The sequence below is a fragment of the Thermobia domestica genome, chromosome 14, assembly GCF_964235325.1.
Source record: "Thermobia domestica chromosome 14, izTheDome1.hap1.1, whole genome shotgun sequence".
Classification (NCBI taxonomy): Eukaryota; Metazoa; Arthropoda; class Insecta; order Zygentoma; family Lepismatidae; genus Thermobia; species Thermobia domestica.
Genome location: NC_137467.1, coordinates 14,267,082 through 14,285,631, shown reverse-complemented (window position 1 = coordinate 14,285,631; position 18,550 = coordinate 14,267,082). Strand labels below are relative to the sequence as shown.

General features: G+C 33.8%; 1 protein-coding gene across 7 annotated transcripts in view; it reads right to left on the bottom strand.

Moving 5' to 3' along the window:
- Positions 1-1,703: 1,703 nt before the first annotated feature.
- mei-P26 (E3 ubiquitin-protein ligase meiotic P26) overlaps positions 1,704-18,550 on the bottom strand; it is a 165,698-nt gene continuing 148,851 nt past the window's right edge. For all 7 annotated transcript variants that reach the window (XM_081737712.1, XM_081737716.1, XM_081737718.1 and 4 more), the window contains 3 exons: positions 17,725-17,888; positions 15,056-15,288; positions 1,704-8,968 (listed from right to left, as the gene is read on the bottom strand). In XM_081737712.1, the coding sequence (XP_081593838.1) occupies positions 8,864-8,968; positions 15,056-15,288; positions 17,725-17,888 (502 nt within the window). In that variant the 3' untranslated portion in view covers positions 1,704-8,863. The remainder of the gene's footprint in view (positions 8,969-15,055; positions 15,289-17,724; positions 17,889-18,550) is intronic.

The window sequence follows — 18,550 nt, the reverse complement described above, 5'->3', positions numbered from 1 at the left end:
GTTTTGTGTTGATAGTATCTCAGACATACAATTTATCTATGTGTTATCAGAAGTGAAGTCAAACAGCAAGAAATTCGAGATATGCTACTTGTAAGAGAATTAATCAATACCAGATCATATCATAGATTTGTACCTCTGACTCAAACACAAATCAGATGTTATGAATTGTTACAACCAGATGAATTTACTGATTGCAGCACTTCATACTTCCAGAACATAGCATTTGTCATTTGCACCTAATGATACCGTAGTCTGTATTTACGACGAGAAATGTCGGATTGGGAGAATATAAGACATCAGTCAGAACGATCTTCTTGTTCACTTTTTCCATCCCCATGATCCAAGAACCTCTTTTAAACTACCTACGAATGACAGGGTGTGGGTGCCAATCACTAATTCCTACAGGTTGTACTTTCAATATCAGTGCCAAACCCTGTACACAAATTAGTCAACTGTTTACCTCACTGATGTCTTAACAGCAGCGCAATAGGCAGAAAAGAAATAACAGACGCGGGTTTCGTTTTTTCTTTACAAGATATGATTCATAAATTGTGCTTAACATTACTGTCGTGTTATTTTGACTTTTGCTACAAAGTTTATATCCACGCTTCATGGCTCTTCATGATATTAGGTCCCAGTAAAGAAAAAACTTATAACTCAGAAACCACTCAAGTCTCAGTGATGCAATTTTACCCACTTGTTACTACAAAACTATCGTGTATTTTGTGCAAATTTCAGATTTTTCACTCGCGTCCTTCCTGAGATATTTGATGGTGAAAATACAAGATTTTCGAAAATTCGCAATGTTTAAAAACTGAAACTTGTTTGGGACGTTGTCTATTATCTAGTCTCTATGTAGACAAAAATTGGGAGTCTCATTTATTTCGTTTCAAAATATACATTCCAAAACGGACACTTTTAGGTTTCCAACATCAATGTTCAGAGCTTTTTCCCCGACGTTCTAAAGTACGTCTCAATGTCCACAGAATACAGAATGTTGTCCATTCCATTACTTTTCATATAGTTTTGGTTTAAACTCTTTTTTAAGACCTAAAAAGTTACAATGTTTAACGGAATCCTCTGAAAACTTCAAAATACGATCAGGCGGCTATACAAAATGGCCGCTACGACAAAACCTGCGCAGCTAAAAAAAAGGAATGAATATCCGTTTTCAACTCCCAGAATATGGTACAAACTTAGGTGAAACAAATAATAATCAAAAACTAAATTTTGTCAGCAACCATCATTGGTCGATTTCATTTGGATTGACCCATGAAGACATGCGAATGGTACCGTTTGAAAGGCTGTTCTATTCTGAAGAGAATGAGGTACGAACCATGATCCTAGGATAAACAAGGATGATGCTGTAGCCACTTGACAGAAAGTCTATACTTTACCTTAAAAAAGCCATAATTTAGGGAGGATCTGTCACAGACTCTTCGCTGATGTGGTTTTGCCGACACCGAATACACTTGCAACTTTCGTCACGCTCGCCTGTATTACACTATCACCGTCTGCTCCATTCACAGCACACTGCCGTTCTACTCCTCCACACAAAGTACTGAGTTTGCTCTAACATACTACTATAGCCCAGCACTGAGGTCGCTGCCCATCGTTGTCAACCCAGATATCTGACGTGTTTACACTAAATTCATAAGTATGTATATATACAGACTGGGGAATGGCACAATAAATAAAACTACTTATCTATTTGGGTGACTATTATTTCAAAAAAGAAAAAAATCAAAGAACATCATACAAACTAAACATTTTTTTTTTCAGGTAAATTTAAAGATACTCTTAACAGTTTCCAAAAATAGCAGAAAATGCGATTTTTTTCTTAACTTTTACAGGAACCCTGAACAATCATTCCGCTACAGCGCCGAAATCTTTCTTAGAATCCTTACTGAAGATTCAACCTTGCAGGAAAAACAATATATATATATTTCTTTTTTCTTAAATCTTTGTACAAGAAATACGTTACACCATAGATATATATGCATTATTTTATTTAACACTTTTTAAATCTTTTTGGAAGGGTTATTACTCGTTCATTTAAATTTCACACTACATCATATCTAGTTCAAATAATAGTGTATATGTATATTTCTCTCTATAATATATATATAATTTATTTTTTTACATACATATGTATATTCATCAAGAAAAAAATATCTGTCGAACATTGACAAGTACACACACATGATTTATTTTATTTTATTTTTACTTTGAACTACAACATTTTGACAAAGCAATCGTTATTTGTAAAGTAAAACTTTTTTTATTGTATTATTATTATTCTAAATTATATATTGTGACACAGTAAGGACTAGCTCAGAATGAAAATAATAATTATAATAATAATAAAATAAAAAATACAAAACACTTTGGAAGTTTGGAAATGGTGGTGAGGCTCATTTAAAAAAAAAGAAATATCTCAAAAAAAATTTATAAAATTTACAAGAATTTAAGTAAATCAAATATTACTTCTGTTTATTTTTCTTTTAAGGGGGAAATAATAATAATATTAGCCACCACCACAATACGTGCCTCTTTAAACACATATAATTTGACTAATAATGAGCACCAAATACACAAATATTAAGTTTTTTAAAGAAGAAAAATGAAGGCTTGTACTTATCTTTTTTTTCATTATTTTTATGTATTACTTCTATTTTTAACTACTTTATATAAGGCTCTGAACAGGGATATTATGATGCTAAGCAAGAAAACCCTGTGGTACTTCAAAAGATTTCAATGAAAACAAATGGAACAGTTCTTCTTAAAATCACTGAAAAATAGCGAATCGCGCTTATTCATTGCAGAAGATAAAAGTGTTTGGGGGGAAAATCTTTGCGAAAAATATATATCATTTATGTAACATCGCAAAATTTACTTACATATATACTATACAATATATATATATATAATCTCTATATAGATGTATAATTTACATATATATATACTGATGGCCAGGACCTTAACAAATAACTTACTTTCAAAATTAAAGAAAAAATCATCTGAAACAGTTAATATAACATATATAATATTTTTTTATGTATATGTATATATTTATAGATATATATATATTTGTGTAAAGTTACGCTCCAAACCTAGTTTTTCCACAACATTTAATAATTTACAATGCTCTTAAATGTTATTACTATTATTACTTTTTTTTTGGTAACTGCAAGTGAAAAATAGTTGCAACCTCTCTAGTGAGGAAATTTATTCTCTAAAATATTTATATATTTTGCATAGCTTTCTTTTTTTCAACCTCCAAAAAGACAGTGCGCATAAATAATCACACACAAGAAACTTGTGGATACTATAAGAGATAGGGTTGCCATTCGTCCCGGAAAATCCGGGACCGTCACGGAATCGAGATCTGCGTCCCAAAAATATTTCTCGGGACGCTTAAATTCCCGGATTTCAGCAAAGGAAGGAAGGAAGGAAGGGAATATTATATAGTTTGATTTATTCACAGGCCAATTTCTGAGTATGGCAGTTCAAAAGTTGAAAAAAAAAAAAAAAAACCTGAATACATAAAACATGGATTTAATTAAGTTCTCGATTTAACTAATTTGACATTGAACGAAGCATTCGTTTCATTGAGCCAGGGACAAAAAGTTTCACTGCTCAATCTTTAGTATTATGTTTCAATCTGCATATTTCTTCTGAAATACATTAATAAACCCTGACCGATATTTTTGCTAATTTTCCGCTGACCATTCAAGAAAAAATTGAATGTTGTTTTAATTAATAAAACCGAACAGACAACAATGGGAAAATGTTGGGAGTATTTTTTTTTTAAACAGAAGCAAAGGGTGAGGGAAACTATTCTGAGGTGGGGGGAAAATGTATTTTTTTGCAGCATTTATTTTTCCTTCTTTTTACGTGACAATGGATATGCGTTTCCGTTGTCCCTTCTAAGCCACCACTGTGTCACACTGGAATCTTAATTCTTGTTAGCCACTGGAGTGCTCGCCTTGCCACTAGTCAATTTTGCTTACCAGAAGAAGGGGTTAGATCATCTACTTACATTTGCTTAACTAGGAAGATAATGATCTACTAAACTGACTAAAAATGTGATTACGTAATACTTGAACAACTTTATCTAATGGAAGAAAGTAAATTAGTATATAACCTTTTCATTTTAAGCATTTCAAAGATTCTCGTAATTTAGTAACGTTCCGGATTTTCATTTTTGAAATATGGCAACCCTAATAAGAGACCAAGTGATATGTCAATTTGACTTTACAAAAAATGCAAGGAAAGAAAAGGAAAAAAGTGTATGCGAGGTGATAATAATAATAATAATAATACGAATAATAAAAACTTAAAAATTGGAGACAAAACAAATGATAAATTTGAAAGAAAGGAAATATGCAAAAAATAAAAGGAAAGCAAAGGAGAGAAAAAAAGTTCGATCAGAAACTCTGAATATGTACACATGTTTTTTAATAATTTTTCTCTTTCAATATTTAAAATATTTGTACTTAAACTGACTAACAGAGATTTTCTTCTAATAACAAAGATAACCTCACTTTATCTGTCCCTAAAAACAGCCTCGTATATATGTTACTAACACTTGACCAGTATTTCGTAAGAATTGGAATGCAAAATAACTAACGGAAAAAATAGTATATATATGTACCATTATGTATATATATCATAAAATTATATATTTTGTCTGCAATAAAAAGAAATAATTTTTTCTTTTTTTTTTTTAAAAAAAAAATTAACTTCCAACTGCTTCGTAAAATCTAATTTCTACCTGACTTTCTGCCACAAAATTTATTGCACAAAACGCAGAAAACGTGCCAGAAATTATAATAATAATAATAATTAAAAAAATCACAACCATATCTTCAAAGTTTCTGGTCTAATGCTTACATGTAAAAGTACCACCTAACTGTAACGTGCTACCATTTTTATCTTATTTTTTTTTCTCTATTTTTTTGTTAGCTGTGAACACCTCATAGAAGTACAGAACTAAAAATTTCTCTCAACATTATTATTACTGATATTACATATAAGTGATCAAAACGTACAGATATATCGTCATGTAATGCTAAAAACATGTCTGTTGAACCTTACGGTATACATTTAGTATGCATGTTTCAGTTGGTGGTGAAGCACTTTTTTTTTTTTTAATAATTTTTTAAATTTCGTTTTTGAGCTTTGCTGACGAATGACAAACAAAAAAAATTGTTTGTCGCTACAGTAAAAAACACGTAAGCTTGCAATGATTAGCACTAAATACATGTATTTTTTTTATTTAAAAAAAAAACTTTTGGTTAAATTCTCACATATTCTAGTTGTAAACCATAAACAACAAAAATATGTCGATCACTCCCATAAAATACACCTTCAATATTTATATATATATATATATTTTTGGCTTTTTGATTTTTCAGTTTTTTTGTTCATTTTTTAAATAAAGCGTAACAGGTTTCTAAGCTGCTACACCTATACTTATTAAATAGTCAATTGAGAAAAAGAGGAATAATACCATGTAGACAAAAAAAAAAAAAAAAAAAAGTTTACATACACTATGCATTCTGGAGAATGAACGCCATCTAGTGGACTATACACACACTAGAAATTTGAGTATTAGTTTCTCTCAATTACCCTAATGGAAAAAAAAAAAATCAAATAAGCACATTATGAACAGATAATTGATTGTGAGCTTCAATACCAAAATACATTGTGTATGCTATTGTATATACACTTTTTTTTTTTTAAAAAAAGTCTCTTTTTCTCAAATTTAAAAAGAACACAATGTTTTGCACAAAATAAACAATGACAAAATAGTAAATATCACTGTATATGAAATAATTAATAAGTAAAGTATACTAAAAAATAATGAGAAATACGAAACAAAAAAAAAAAAAATGCAAACTGATTATCCAATTTGCTGGTTAACTATATGACAAATAGTGATAAAGTAACAAAACAAACAAACGAGCGAACGAACGAACGAAAAATAAAACTACTACTACAGTAAAAACAGGCTTTTTTAAATTGAGATACCACTGACATTGCCACAACAATAAATGAAAAAAAAAAAAAAAAAAAGTCAAGCAACTAGGAAGACATCAAGTTGCTCCGGCAACTAGTTCTTAATATATATTTATGATTTATTTTCTAATATATGTATATATAGTATTTTTTTTTTAATTTTTAAATTCATTAACAGAGTTGGGGTTTGGTAACACCTCTCAGCAATAGCATCAAGGTGCCAGACCAAGGCATAAGACCTTGTTTTTAAGCGTACTAAATCAAGGGAAGAGGTTGAAAAATACAAAGACCACGTAATTTTTTTTTTTACTTTTTGTCGTTTTTTTCAGTACCTAAACCCTGATCTCTGCATTCTTCAATGAAAGAGTGATGATTTTAAGAACTCAATGCAGAATCTAGGAAGTGAGGAAACTTCTATAAATAAATAATAAAAAAAGGGGGGAAAAATTCAACAACACCACAAATATATTTTGACTGGTAATACGTATATATCTCTACCTATCTACATATATATATAAAACAGGTTCCTAACTTCTGCTTTTCTGCATCCAGTTCTTTCTATGGATGGAATGATACGTGACAATTATAATTAACAACTTCCATTCAAATAGGTATAGATTCTCATCACCACACTTTTATATATATATATTTTTTATTTATATGGAGCATTATTTCAATACTGACACAAAAAATAACACTTATTGCTAGTGAATTTTGGTGGGAAGAAAAAAAGTCCTATCTATGGCATTTACACATTCATTCCCGCGCCCCAAACTAATGTTATTAATTAATTTTATCTATCTATCTATTTATATGTATGTATATTATAGGTTATTTATTTCTTTTAACTTTTCTATTTGAAATTGTGTTATTACACAACGTGAAATACATTACGACTTCGCTTACAGAGTATCTAAAACGATTTTGTACACATGCTAATAGTGATTGTAAAAAATCATCCAAAACCCTATCACAATTACCACAATATTCTATTGAGGTAAATTAAATGGGGGAATCAAAAGGTGATTAATAACGACGCACTTCCGTCAGTTCGCAATAAATTGGAAATGCATTGATATTAAGCCAAAGGTCAAAAAGTTATGTAAATATATATATATGTATGTATATACTTATATTCGAAATTGTATTTTTTTTCTTCTTTTAAGTGAGCAGATAATATATATATATATATACGTGTGTAAAATTTTGTAGCTTCACTTAAGGCAATAACAAAAATATATATATATGGCTAAAATGATTATCTTGTTGTATAACAAACGTAAGACAGATTAGTGATTTAAAACATTTTTCTGAAAAAAAATCCTGTATTTAAAGACAATATTATTCACTGACATTTGTCTGGAATTTGAAACTAACTGTTTTTTTTTTAATTTATTTTCACAACTTTTTGTTGTCAGTGCAAGTAAATAGAAATATCTGGCCTGCAATTTATCAATAATTATTTTTAAAAAATATATATATACTTCGTAGAAACACATGTTTTTTCTTTAAACTTATACTAGTCTTCGCTGCTAAAGACAGCTCTATAACATTATACATAAAATAACAACAGAGACCAAGGTCGTTTAACTTATCCTGAAGATGCTATTATCACAGGCATGTACTTTTTTTTATTATTATTATTAATAATGGTATCCCATCAATAGCATTGTTATGCATAAGTAATGTCCACAACATTCAGCATTTAAAAAAATGCTGTCTCAGTTTTTTTAAACCATCTGTTACGCCTCACTGATGAAACTGCATCTAGCCTTTTTTTTTAAAGTTATTTTATCGCCACAAAGTAAGAAGAGGAGCAGATATTTTGAAACAGATAGGTAAAAACTGAAGATATTTTCCGTAACTGCTTGACGAAACCAAGCGTCACAATTAACAGTTACATTCATTACTACGCAGGCACTTAATTATTTAATATGTATATAATAAGACAAACTCTTTCTATTGTGCACAAGTTGTTCTAAGATTTTTTATTTTTAACTTCCCTAGAGTCTGTCTTAATATTAATATTCATTATCATTAACATCTACATATACGTAATTAATACAACTGGCTCACAAGCTCTTCCTAAAAGAACAAAGATGGGGAAAATGCATTTATTCAGTCCTCATTTTCTTTTAGGAAAAAAAAATGTTAAATGAATTGAAATCTTACAATATGTAATTCCCCCTCTCTTCTCACAATATCTCACTTACTCGCGCACAAAGTCAACAGAACGACATTATAATGGCACTGTGAATATAATATAATAATATATGTATATATATATCTTTTATATATATATCTATACTATATTTAAAAGACTGTTTCCATCCATCTGTAACAGACTTATATATATATAGACAATATCAAGAACTTATTTTTTTAGTGTAAATAATTTCAATTTGACATACATTGAAAAAATAAACCAACCTGAGTAAGTATTGTAATTACAGTTCTATTAAAAGAACGCTCTTACACATACATACACACAAGCACACACCACACACACACATACTCTTCAACATAAAACATACTCTAACGTTATACGTCGTACATTCGCACGATCACAGGACTTGCACTCGAAACATTAAAAAATAATAATAATTAAAAAAAAATCAAGCATATTCTTTGCATTAGGAACCATGTGCTTGCTAATAATTTCGTGCTCATCAGAAAGCAAAAAATTCTTTTGTTTTCCAGTTTTTTCCTCTTTTTTTGTGTGTATAATGTTTTTACATTAACATAAAACTAAATGCACATTACATAACCTTAAGCTCCTATTATTGACTCAAACTATGTAAATGTGCCGAGATCAGTGATATATATATATCTTCCCACTTTAAACAATGTAGAGGGTGTTTAACACTAGCACATGATGGTTATTCTTCGCCAGTGTAACAACATATCCCTCGGAAGTGATTTTTAGACCACAGCAGCGCGAAACCTACAAAGAAACAAATTATTACATAAAACAATCACCATATTTTTGAAACATACGAATCGCTGAACTGAATAGCGATCTAGTATGAGGGTCATACCATAAATAATGCACACTAGTTTTTGTTTACTTACAAATTTACTTAAATTTTTAAATCTAATATATAAAATTGAAATTGACTATGTTTGTGACTTTTGACCACTCGACCGATCTCAATCAAATTTTCAACATAGATGAGGTTCGGTTCTGGGATGGCTTTTATCATTTCACTTTGAAGGTGCAACTTGGAGGATTGAAGAACACAAAATAGGATCGAAAATTACCGATATTAGTGCCGAATCCACAGTCTTCGGGTTGCTGAGATGAACAGTGACACTTCCGATCCCGTTTAAATCCAAATTCAGACCCGCAACTTGGGGGAGGGAAGTATATATAAAAATATCATCGAAAAGAACAGATATTAGGGTCGATTACATAGTTTTCGGAGTCGCTAAGACGAAGAGTGACACTTCCGATGCCGTTTACATCAAAATTTAGTCCCCACTGCCCTTTATGTCTAAAATGAAACGTATTCTCCCCGTGCGAAGAACGAGCAATTGCTAGTTCTTTATAGTATCTTTCTAAAAGCTTTCAATGTAGTTTTCCTGCGTCTCAAGGACTTGAGTGCAGATGCCCGAAAACTTCAGTATTCCATCCAAGATTTAGTTCAGCTGTCGAATGGTTCGGGTAAAAGCGGGTAGAGATTGAAACCGACGTTCACGCATAGGTTGTTTGAACTTTGGAAATAGGTCGAAGTCTGAGTGTGCTTCTGTCCAGATTGTACAAAACATAAACTCACACCTACCAACAGTAATCGTGTAGCTTTTCACTTACGATATGCCCAAAGTAGGAACGGAATTTGTGCATATATCTGTGCAGTTTTTGCAAGTCACGATAATACAATGCTATGACACTTCTTCCACACACAGCTCTGTGATAAGAATTCCATAATGATTTCGAACACCTTCTTCATTTGAGTCCGCCGCAAGCTTCACGTTTCCTGCGCCTGTCACTGTTTTGGTCTTTGATTTTTAGTCATTTTTATGCTGGTATGTGCTTCCCGACACGACTATCTCAATCGGAATATTGTACTACGGTCCACAACAGACTTCATGCACTGCAAATTTCTGTTAATGTGCTGTCACATGAAATTCCTATTTTGAGTAGATACTCGTTCCCCTACCGACACGATACCAGACATACCTTATAATAATTTTTATTTTAAGTTAGTTTGGAGATTACTTTTGTTTTGGTGAAGTGAAATTACTGGGACAGTTTGATGTGCAACTGAAAATTTTCTAATTTCTTTTTAGTCATACACTATAATAGTACATTGTTCATGATAACCTATCAACCGATGAGAAATGTTTGATAGCGAATATCCCGCTAAGAGCGGTACAACTGTAATAATCAACGTAAGCTCTCTTGCAGACGATACGAGTAAAAAATTGTAACATTTGAGGGTTTTGAGAGTACTATTTTTTTTATGAAAATCTGCCCTGAGCTCGAGGCTACATGTTGGACGGTGCCAAAGATCACTATGCAGCCTAGAGTTAACATCATGTGTTAATTTGTCTATTCTTTTGCAACAGCGACGCTTGTATATTATTTTGTGCTATGTAGTATTTTTATGTTAATGCTCCGATAAATCCAATGGCGTATTTGAGGGGCTACCGGGCTCAAGGCCTCCCTCCCCCCATAAATAAATTCGTTAGTTTTTCGCATTCCACGTACAATAATCCTCCTTTATACCATTTCTAAGAATTTCATTGACTTTCCATTTTCTTATCCTCTTTGTTCAGAAATAATACTGTATTTGTAAAATTTCATTCCATGTAAGAACTATGTTATTTTTTTTTCTTTCTTTCGTCCATTCACCTCTTCTGTTCTTTTTCTTAGTTGCTACTTTCTTTCATTTCTCCTATCATACTTGTTAGTTATGATTCAAGTTGGCCGTCGTCAGTAACACCAAAACTAAGAAGAGCTGATAAGCGAAACTGGTGTTCCACACCAACTTAAACAGATATCAACATAACGAGACCTCAGTTACTACAGCAAAGCAATATTTACATCGTTTATTTATAAAGAAAGGTAAAAGTTTGAATTAAAGAAAATCAAGAGGGATAAATAAGTAGCCAGGGAAATTAGGTACGCCAAAAGGACGTTTCCTCTTTTTCCTATGAATAGAATAAAAGGTTAGATTTACTGCTAAATTTTTGTGTGTATTATATCACATAAGATCCATCAGTTTGCAATTCTTGCCATTAAAACTCCAATCAGTATATTTCAGCTTCAACTTGTCTCAGCGTTTTCTTTCAGGTTAAAACCTACACAGATAAAACTGAATATTTCCATTTTTTTTTTCTAGAATGAAATCAGTTAAGTTGAAATGAAATTACAAATATTCAACGTGTTTTTGCAGGAGAGGGAGGGGAGGGGAGATCCTCCACCAGCATACGAGTTTCACGTTTTTTCCTAGTATATCAAACAAAATCCTAAATACGCCACTGGATAAATCGTTTTACGTAATTTCTACCAGTATGTAAATATGAAGATCTATAAGATAGTCACATTAAAAAGATTTGTGTTAAATATAATTTATCGTTATTTAAATTTACACACACAGTTTTTCATATTAACAGTAAATGTGTACATGAAATTGTTCATGTCACAAAAACCATGATTATTCCATACGTCCGTTTCTGTGTGCAAGAGAATATAAGACCAGCAATACAGTTTGTTTCTTGACTTACATGCAGTTACTACTTTGAAGAAGAAAAATAATCCGTTTTGATATTATGTATATAATCTTTCATTTTTGTCTGAATGGAAATGCTTGTTGTTCTACCACTGGTTATTATTTGTTGCTTTTCTTGAAAATTAGGGAATCCAACAGAATACAACACTGAAACGGCCGATCCCCATCCCTACTGTTCCCTGTATCAATTGAAGTAATACCACTGCTTGCGCCATCGCTTTGCTCCAAGGGACTCGATTTCTCAGACGAGCCCCCTTCCAAACTTTACTCTTCGAGTCACTTTTAAAATATATTGATAATCTAAAAAGTTCACAAAGTTCACACTTCACTAGGTCTCTTACAGTGTTAAGATTAATACTGTAAATTTAATTGCGTTCAAACTATTAACTGTAAAAAGCAAACGAGCATTAAATTCGCTTACGATAGAACGCCCGAGTTTAGAGCCTAGACAACATGATATGCGGACTAGTTGATTGAGACCCTGTTCCTTTCCCCAGCCGATTAAAACCCGAGCGTTTCCGATCTCCACTTCGCTGTCACATTCAGCACACGGGCGCGGACTAAAGTTGTGTGATGACAATAGAAACTGTTATTTTACGAAAACAGAGAAATATAAAATGTCAGGGGAGTAGCTTAGTCCTCTAGTCTCCTTGACGATACCCCGCTACCTACAGCCTCTATTTAAAAACTTGTCACTGCCAAACGGTATACACTACAGAGCTTACAAGCACTGTCTTGAAGCTTTAAAAACTTGACAAAAATTTCACTACGAGTACATCAGCCATTCCGTAATTCTGCCATCCTGTGCACTAGTTATGAAATTACCCTTGTAGATATACATTTTGAAGACAGGGACACCCTGAACTTAAAAAGTTCGGGAGAATTTTTACATATAAATGTTAACTGGAAAGCCTTTATTCTGAAAAACTGCCTAGGTAAGTACCTTATCTAATTACATATCTTGTTTTCAATAAAATGTACATATCACAATTACCTTTACAGCAATTTGTTATCTCAAACCGTTTTGGAGATATGCTAAACATTGATAAAAGTTTGTACCACTGTTCAAAATGATGTAATTCCGAGAACTTTTTGTAATTACACATGCCAAACCGTATTGTTGGGGATGTCATAGAAGCAAAGAAAACCAACAACTGTCTTAAAAAGTTCCAACAAATACGCCATTTTAAGCAATATAGCAATTATTACCTTTAAAAAAACAACTTCGGAACGGTTTGAGATATGAAATTGCTGTAAACGGCTTGATGATCTGTATGTCTTATTCAACACCATCTAGATAATTAGATGTAATCCTTAACTAAGGACGTTTTCTAACTAAAATCCTTTGGAGAAAGTCAAATTTTCAATTCCTTGTAACTTTGTACTTCTTTGAAATAAGTCATTTAATCACAGTATTTGACACTAATGTATTTTGTATGTGTGTGTTGCCCCGTTCGTCTCACTTGCGTTATTATTATTCTAGAATCCCCCCTTTTTTTAAATGATTATGATACTGTAGCGTTCTTAGTTTGCAACAGTGCATAAAAAGTGTGCTATTGTAAGCTTTCGTTTAATATGTAGATTTGAAATATCTATAGTACGTTTGAAAAATGTAACTTCATGTTGAGGTGGCAATATTGTTAATCTGGTTATATATTGCAGTGTATGTCAATGTTCCCCAGTCGATATTTGTATAATACGAAATTTCATCGTTTTGTATCTATTAGTTTAAAAGTACAAGGGCGTATCAAAATAAATGGCCCACCCTGTATATATAAAGTGAAACGGGAAAATTATCTAGGAGACAATGTCGCTTATGTCGAATTGCCTTTTCTGAAAAAGAGTTCAGGTTTGACGTTAAGCGGCCTATTTTTTTTTTTTTTTAATTGACGATAACGCCCACCCCCCCCCCAACTCAGCACGCAAACAACGACACAAAATTGAAGAATTAAGGTGGGAACGACTGTCCCACTCTCCATTGCAAGGTGAACGATTCGAAACAGACGAAGAAGTGGAATGTGTGGAGAAAATGAAAAATGAAATGAAATCTTTGAGTTTTACGTCCCACGTTTATGCCGGTTAGGCTAAAGGAGACGGTGATTATGAGTGATGAATGAAATGGTGGAATGAAGAAAGTGAGAGGAAACGGGAGAACCCCGAGAAAACCCACGCACACGGTGTTTGTCCACCACAAAGTTCACTTAGCGGGGCTGGGATCGAACCCGAGACCCCAGAGGTGAACGCTCTACCACTGAGCCACCGCGCGCCCCCAGGAATGTGAGGAGAATGCTAAATAGCCAAAGCCCTCATTTTTGCACAGGGTTTGGGCAAATTCGTGCAACGGTGAGAGAAAGCGAAACATGTCTTGAACGATCCATGTAATAAACAGCAAAGGACGTTCGTGTTCGGCATACTCACTACCCACTTTCAAGAAGACTGTAAACATACCGGAGCGGCGACTGTAATCTACACAGCACGTCCAGAAAGTAAGTTCCGTTTCAATTTATCTCCGCTGCAGCGCTGCGATCGCAGTTCCGCACATGCGCGGTAGACGCTCTGTATCAAGAAGAAACGTGCGCCATTTGGAGATCGCTGTCAGTCACGTACGATTTGTTGTGCTTGTTTACAATGTCGGTGTTGATTGAAAATCCCGCCGCTTTGTGATTCGTTTTCTGAATGCGAGGAAAATGAAACCAAGTGAAATTTATCGGCAAATTTGCTATGTTTACGGACAAAATGCGATGAGTGATTCAATGGTGAGAAGATGGGTCCGACAATTCAATGAAGGACGTAGTGACGTGCACGATGAAGAACGAAGTGGGCGTCCATCTTTGGTTACAGAAGAACTGGTTCACGCGATTGATGACAAGATCCAGGAAAACCGCAGGGTTTCTTACATCTCACGTCTTTCCTTGGCGGTCAACACTTCAACAATGACGACGAGCTGAAAGAAACTGTTTCCAACTGGTTGAAGACACAGGCGGCAAACTTCTATGAAGAAGTATACAAAACCTTGTGCCACGCTATGACAAATGCCTGCAAAATTTCGGCAGTTATGTGGAAAAGTAGTTTAAGAGTTGTAGAATTTTGTGCAATAAATAATTTTTCTATATCTGTACACAATTTAATTTCATTACCAAACGGAACTTACTTTCTGGACGTGCCTCGTATTAGGAATTAGGGCTACTCAAAGACTCAAATGATTTTGTATTATAAGTAGATTCAGTACTGAAAAACAAAACGAAATCTTAACACACCGGTAGTAGAAGCAATAACAAAAGAAACGCATTCCTTACCTTAACATATGGACATTCGAATTCTGAGAGAAGAGAGCCATCCCTTGTAAATACTGCCACATGGAAGCGATTGCCATGGGAATCCCCAACTAACACATCCCCAGCATCTGATATATCAATGCCATTGGGGAAATTAGTTATATTTTCACAGCCAATTCTTCTCAAGAACTGGCCCTCTTCGTTAAATACTACGACACAATGTCCTTTGAAGTCGCATACAAAATATTCTTTGCCTGTAAAACGAAAACGTTGATGAAATATTACTGCTTACCTTAAAAGTATTTATAAAGAAATAAATAAAAAAAAAAAAATTTCATTACTTGAAACCATGGAACATTTAACATGCCGAATATATGAAGTGCGTATACGGAAACCACGTGCCGTTCTGCCACAGATCAGAAACTAACAAGAGAATATTAATATAATTACATATTTATTAACTTTTAGATTATTAGGTGTAATCGTGCAAAAATGTCAAGCTTCTAACCATAGTAGCTCTTAATACAAAGTTAAGTCATAAGTCTTGCAATGTTCTAGTATACAACATACCTGTATTTATTAGAGTACAATGAAAACAGTTAACATTCAGTGTGTTGGTCTGTTTGCAGCAACCTTCCTGGCACTTACTATTCTACCTCGGTACCACGTGTCTTATGCTTAGATGTTAAGTTATTCACTGCTGTTACCACTTCTTGCTCATTCGTGAGGCATCGTGATTTCAGGAAGTACCCCATGAATCGAAACAGGGAGTAATTCGAAGGAGAAACTCAGGACTATATACCGGGTGACGTAAGTTCGATGCTATCAAGTTCCTGAATTGTTTGCTGCGTTTTTCGAGCCGAGTGTAGTTTTTCGTTATCCCGTTGCAGCAAAGTCGCGCTTTCGTTCACCAATGCAGGATATTTTTGGCGTAGTGCAGCATACATTCACTCCAACTGTTAGCAATAAAGGTTGGCATTAATGGCAAGACCGTTACGAACGAACTCAAAGTGAATTACCCTCTCGTGGTTTCACCAAACATCTTGGCATTTCAGCTAATTGAATGAAACGCAAGCTCTGACGCGACGTTGCCAAGTGGTAAAAGGGTGTGGCTATGGCTAAACAGACAAACTACAGCGTGGTCAGGTGGCAGGGGACAGTGTGGATGTATACAAAATAAATGTGGCAATACCGCTGGCCTCTCATTTGCTAGCAGCATTTAAAGGGAATTTGGAGCGCCGCCTTCAAATGCCAAGATGTTTGTCACGCCGTTTAATTTGGAAACATCGAGTCCACACTCTGGTGAAATCTTATTTCCAGCAGCTTCTGACGATATTTTTCAGAGCTTTTTCTTATTTCTTCGACTACTTTACCGATCGTATTAATTATTCTGATTCCAACCTGAAAGGCATTTCTGGAACCAAGAAAGTATTAAAAAGACTTACAATAGAGTAAATACAGCATTTCCCTGTAGGAGGTACATCTTTTGGTCTTAATATCAGATCCCCATAGCTGGAAGTTGCAACGAGTTGCATAATTTAAAACTAAATATATTTGTTCTAATCTTTTAACTAATTACTGCCTGTCCATGAACTCACTTAAAATGAAGAATAGATGCTCGGTATATGGATCCAGGGACTGCCCAAGCACAGCAGTGGTCTATGGTATACCCCACGTGGTCCCGAGTGGAAAACAATGACCTCGAGAGTGAGTGAGTGTTCTGGGAAGTGGACTGAGTGTCGTAGTGGTTAACACATCGGCACAGTATGCCGGAGGTCCCGGGTTCGAGTCCCGGTCCAATCACTTACTTTTTCACTCTTTTTGTGTTACACGTATGTGCTTGGATCCGGGAAGTATCATATTATAAGATTAATTATATAATATAAAAATCGTAAACCCTTTTGGAAAAAATAGTAATTTTCGATTTCCATTCTTCAGTAGATTACCTTTATTTTGAAGTATAGGAGGGAAAGATTTTCGTTGCACGCCACAATTTAGCAATAAAAAAAATCTAACGTACAATGTGTTGAAGGGTGTGGCCTCTACACATATGGAGAGACAGGTACCCAAACACTATTTTGCGGCACGTAGGGTTTCTGAACTATGTAACTCCCATAAAACTGAATAAGATTTTCCGGAACTTTTTACCACTGCGTCGGTAAAGAGTTTTAAAATCACACGACTTTCTTCACCAGGGTGTCTACTAAAATTCCAAAATAAAATTTCGTGACCTATTCTTTACCAAATCATAAAATTTCCTAATATTTTCAAGAGCGTATTTGCGCGCGAATTAGGCCGAATTTTCATCCATGCGATAGAAACGTACTTTGCTTGCGATTTGGTAGCGTCTAAAGCCGGCCATAGACATTTTTGGTGGTGAATTTTGGCGTGTCACAGAACAAAATTTTCCAATCTGCACTTACATTTGTACAGTTAAAAAAAAATCGTGACCCAAAAGCTAAATTTCGTGACTTTCATGACCGTTTTCTGATTTCGTGACATTCGTGACCGATAGACACCCTGTTCACTCCAATTATTGTATGAACTTTTTTTTTTTTAATAAATAAACCTTATAGTATTCCGCTGCCTAGGCAACTGATACTATTACAAACAAAATACGGCTGTGACAGTGACAGACATAAAAATAATACGAATGAATTAAATTATTACGAAGAATTCATTTTACTTACCACTAATTGCTATGTCGGAAGGCTCACGCATATAATCGCTGCAATCAAACCAACGTAACAAATCTCCAGTTTCCGCAATAACGAATACAGTTGGAGATACGCTATCAACAGCAACGATATGACTTTGGGTTGTCACCGCCAGACCAGCTACGATATCAATATATCTGAAAATCACAAAACGTAAAATAATAAGATTAAAAAGTATTTGTTTAGATTTATTTTACATATTGAGCTTAAGCTAGAATTCCCAACCATTTTAAGGTAAATGCACTTTTATAAAAAGGAATTAATCTATTAAAGCACTCTCCTTAAAATTATTATTATATAACAAATGAAGAAAAGAGCGGTTTCTCTTGCAACATATCTAGGATTGTGAACAGGTCTTCTCGCGCTAGCAGCCAGGTAAATACTGCTATATCTTGCGACGTTTCGAGGGCTGACATCGTCCTCATCTTCAGGCGAATATGATGGGGCAATAGAGTGTACGGAATATATACTTCATATATGTGTGATTGGACTCTTCTGATTGGTGGTTGAAATGGCGGGATATGATTGGTGTCCATGTTTGATTCAGTTGGAATCTTGTGTGTCTGTTAAGGTTCGTTTTCTCTTGTGTGATTGCAGCAGCTTCTTTTATCCTTCTGTCCCAAACTCTTGATCATTTTGCTATTATTTCGGTATCTATAAATAAAATCTTATATTTCTGTTTGATGCTATGTTCAGCCAGCCCGGATTTTTCTGGTTGGTTTAGTCTAATGTAACTGCTGTGTTCTTTGCATCTGGCTTCAATTGTTCGTCCTGTTTGTCTAATATATGACTTACCATA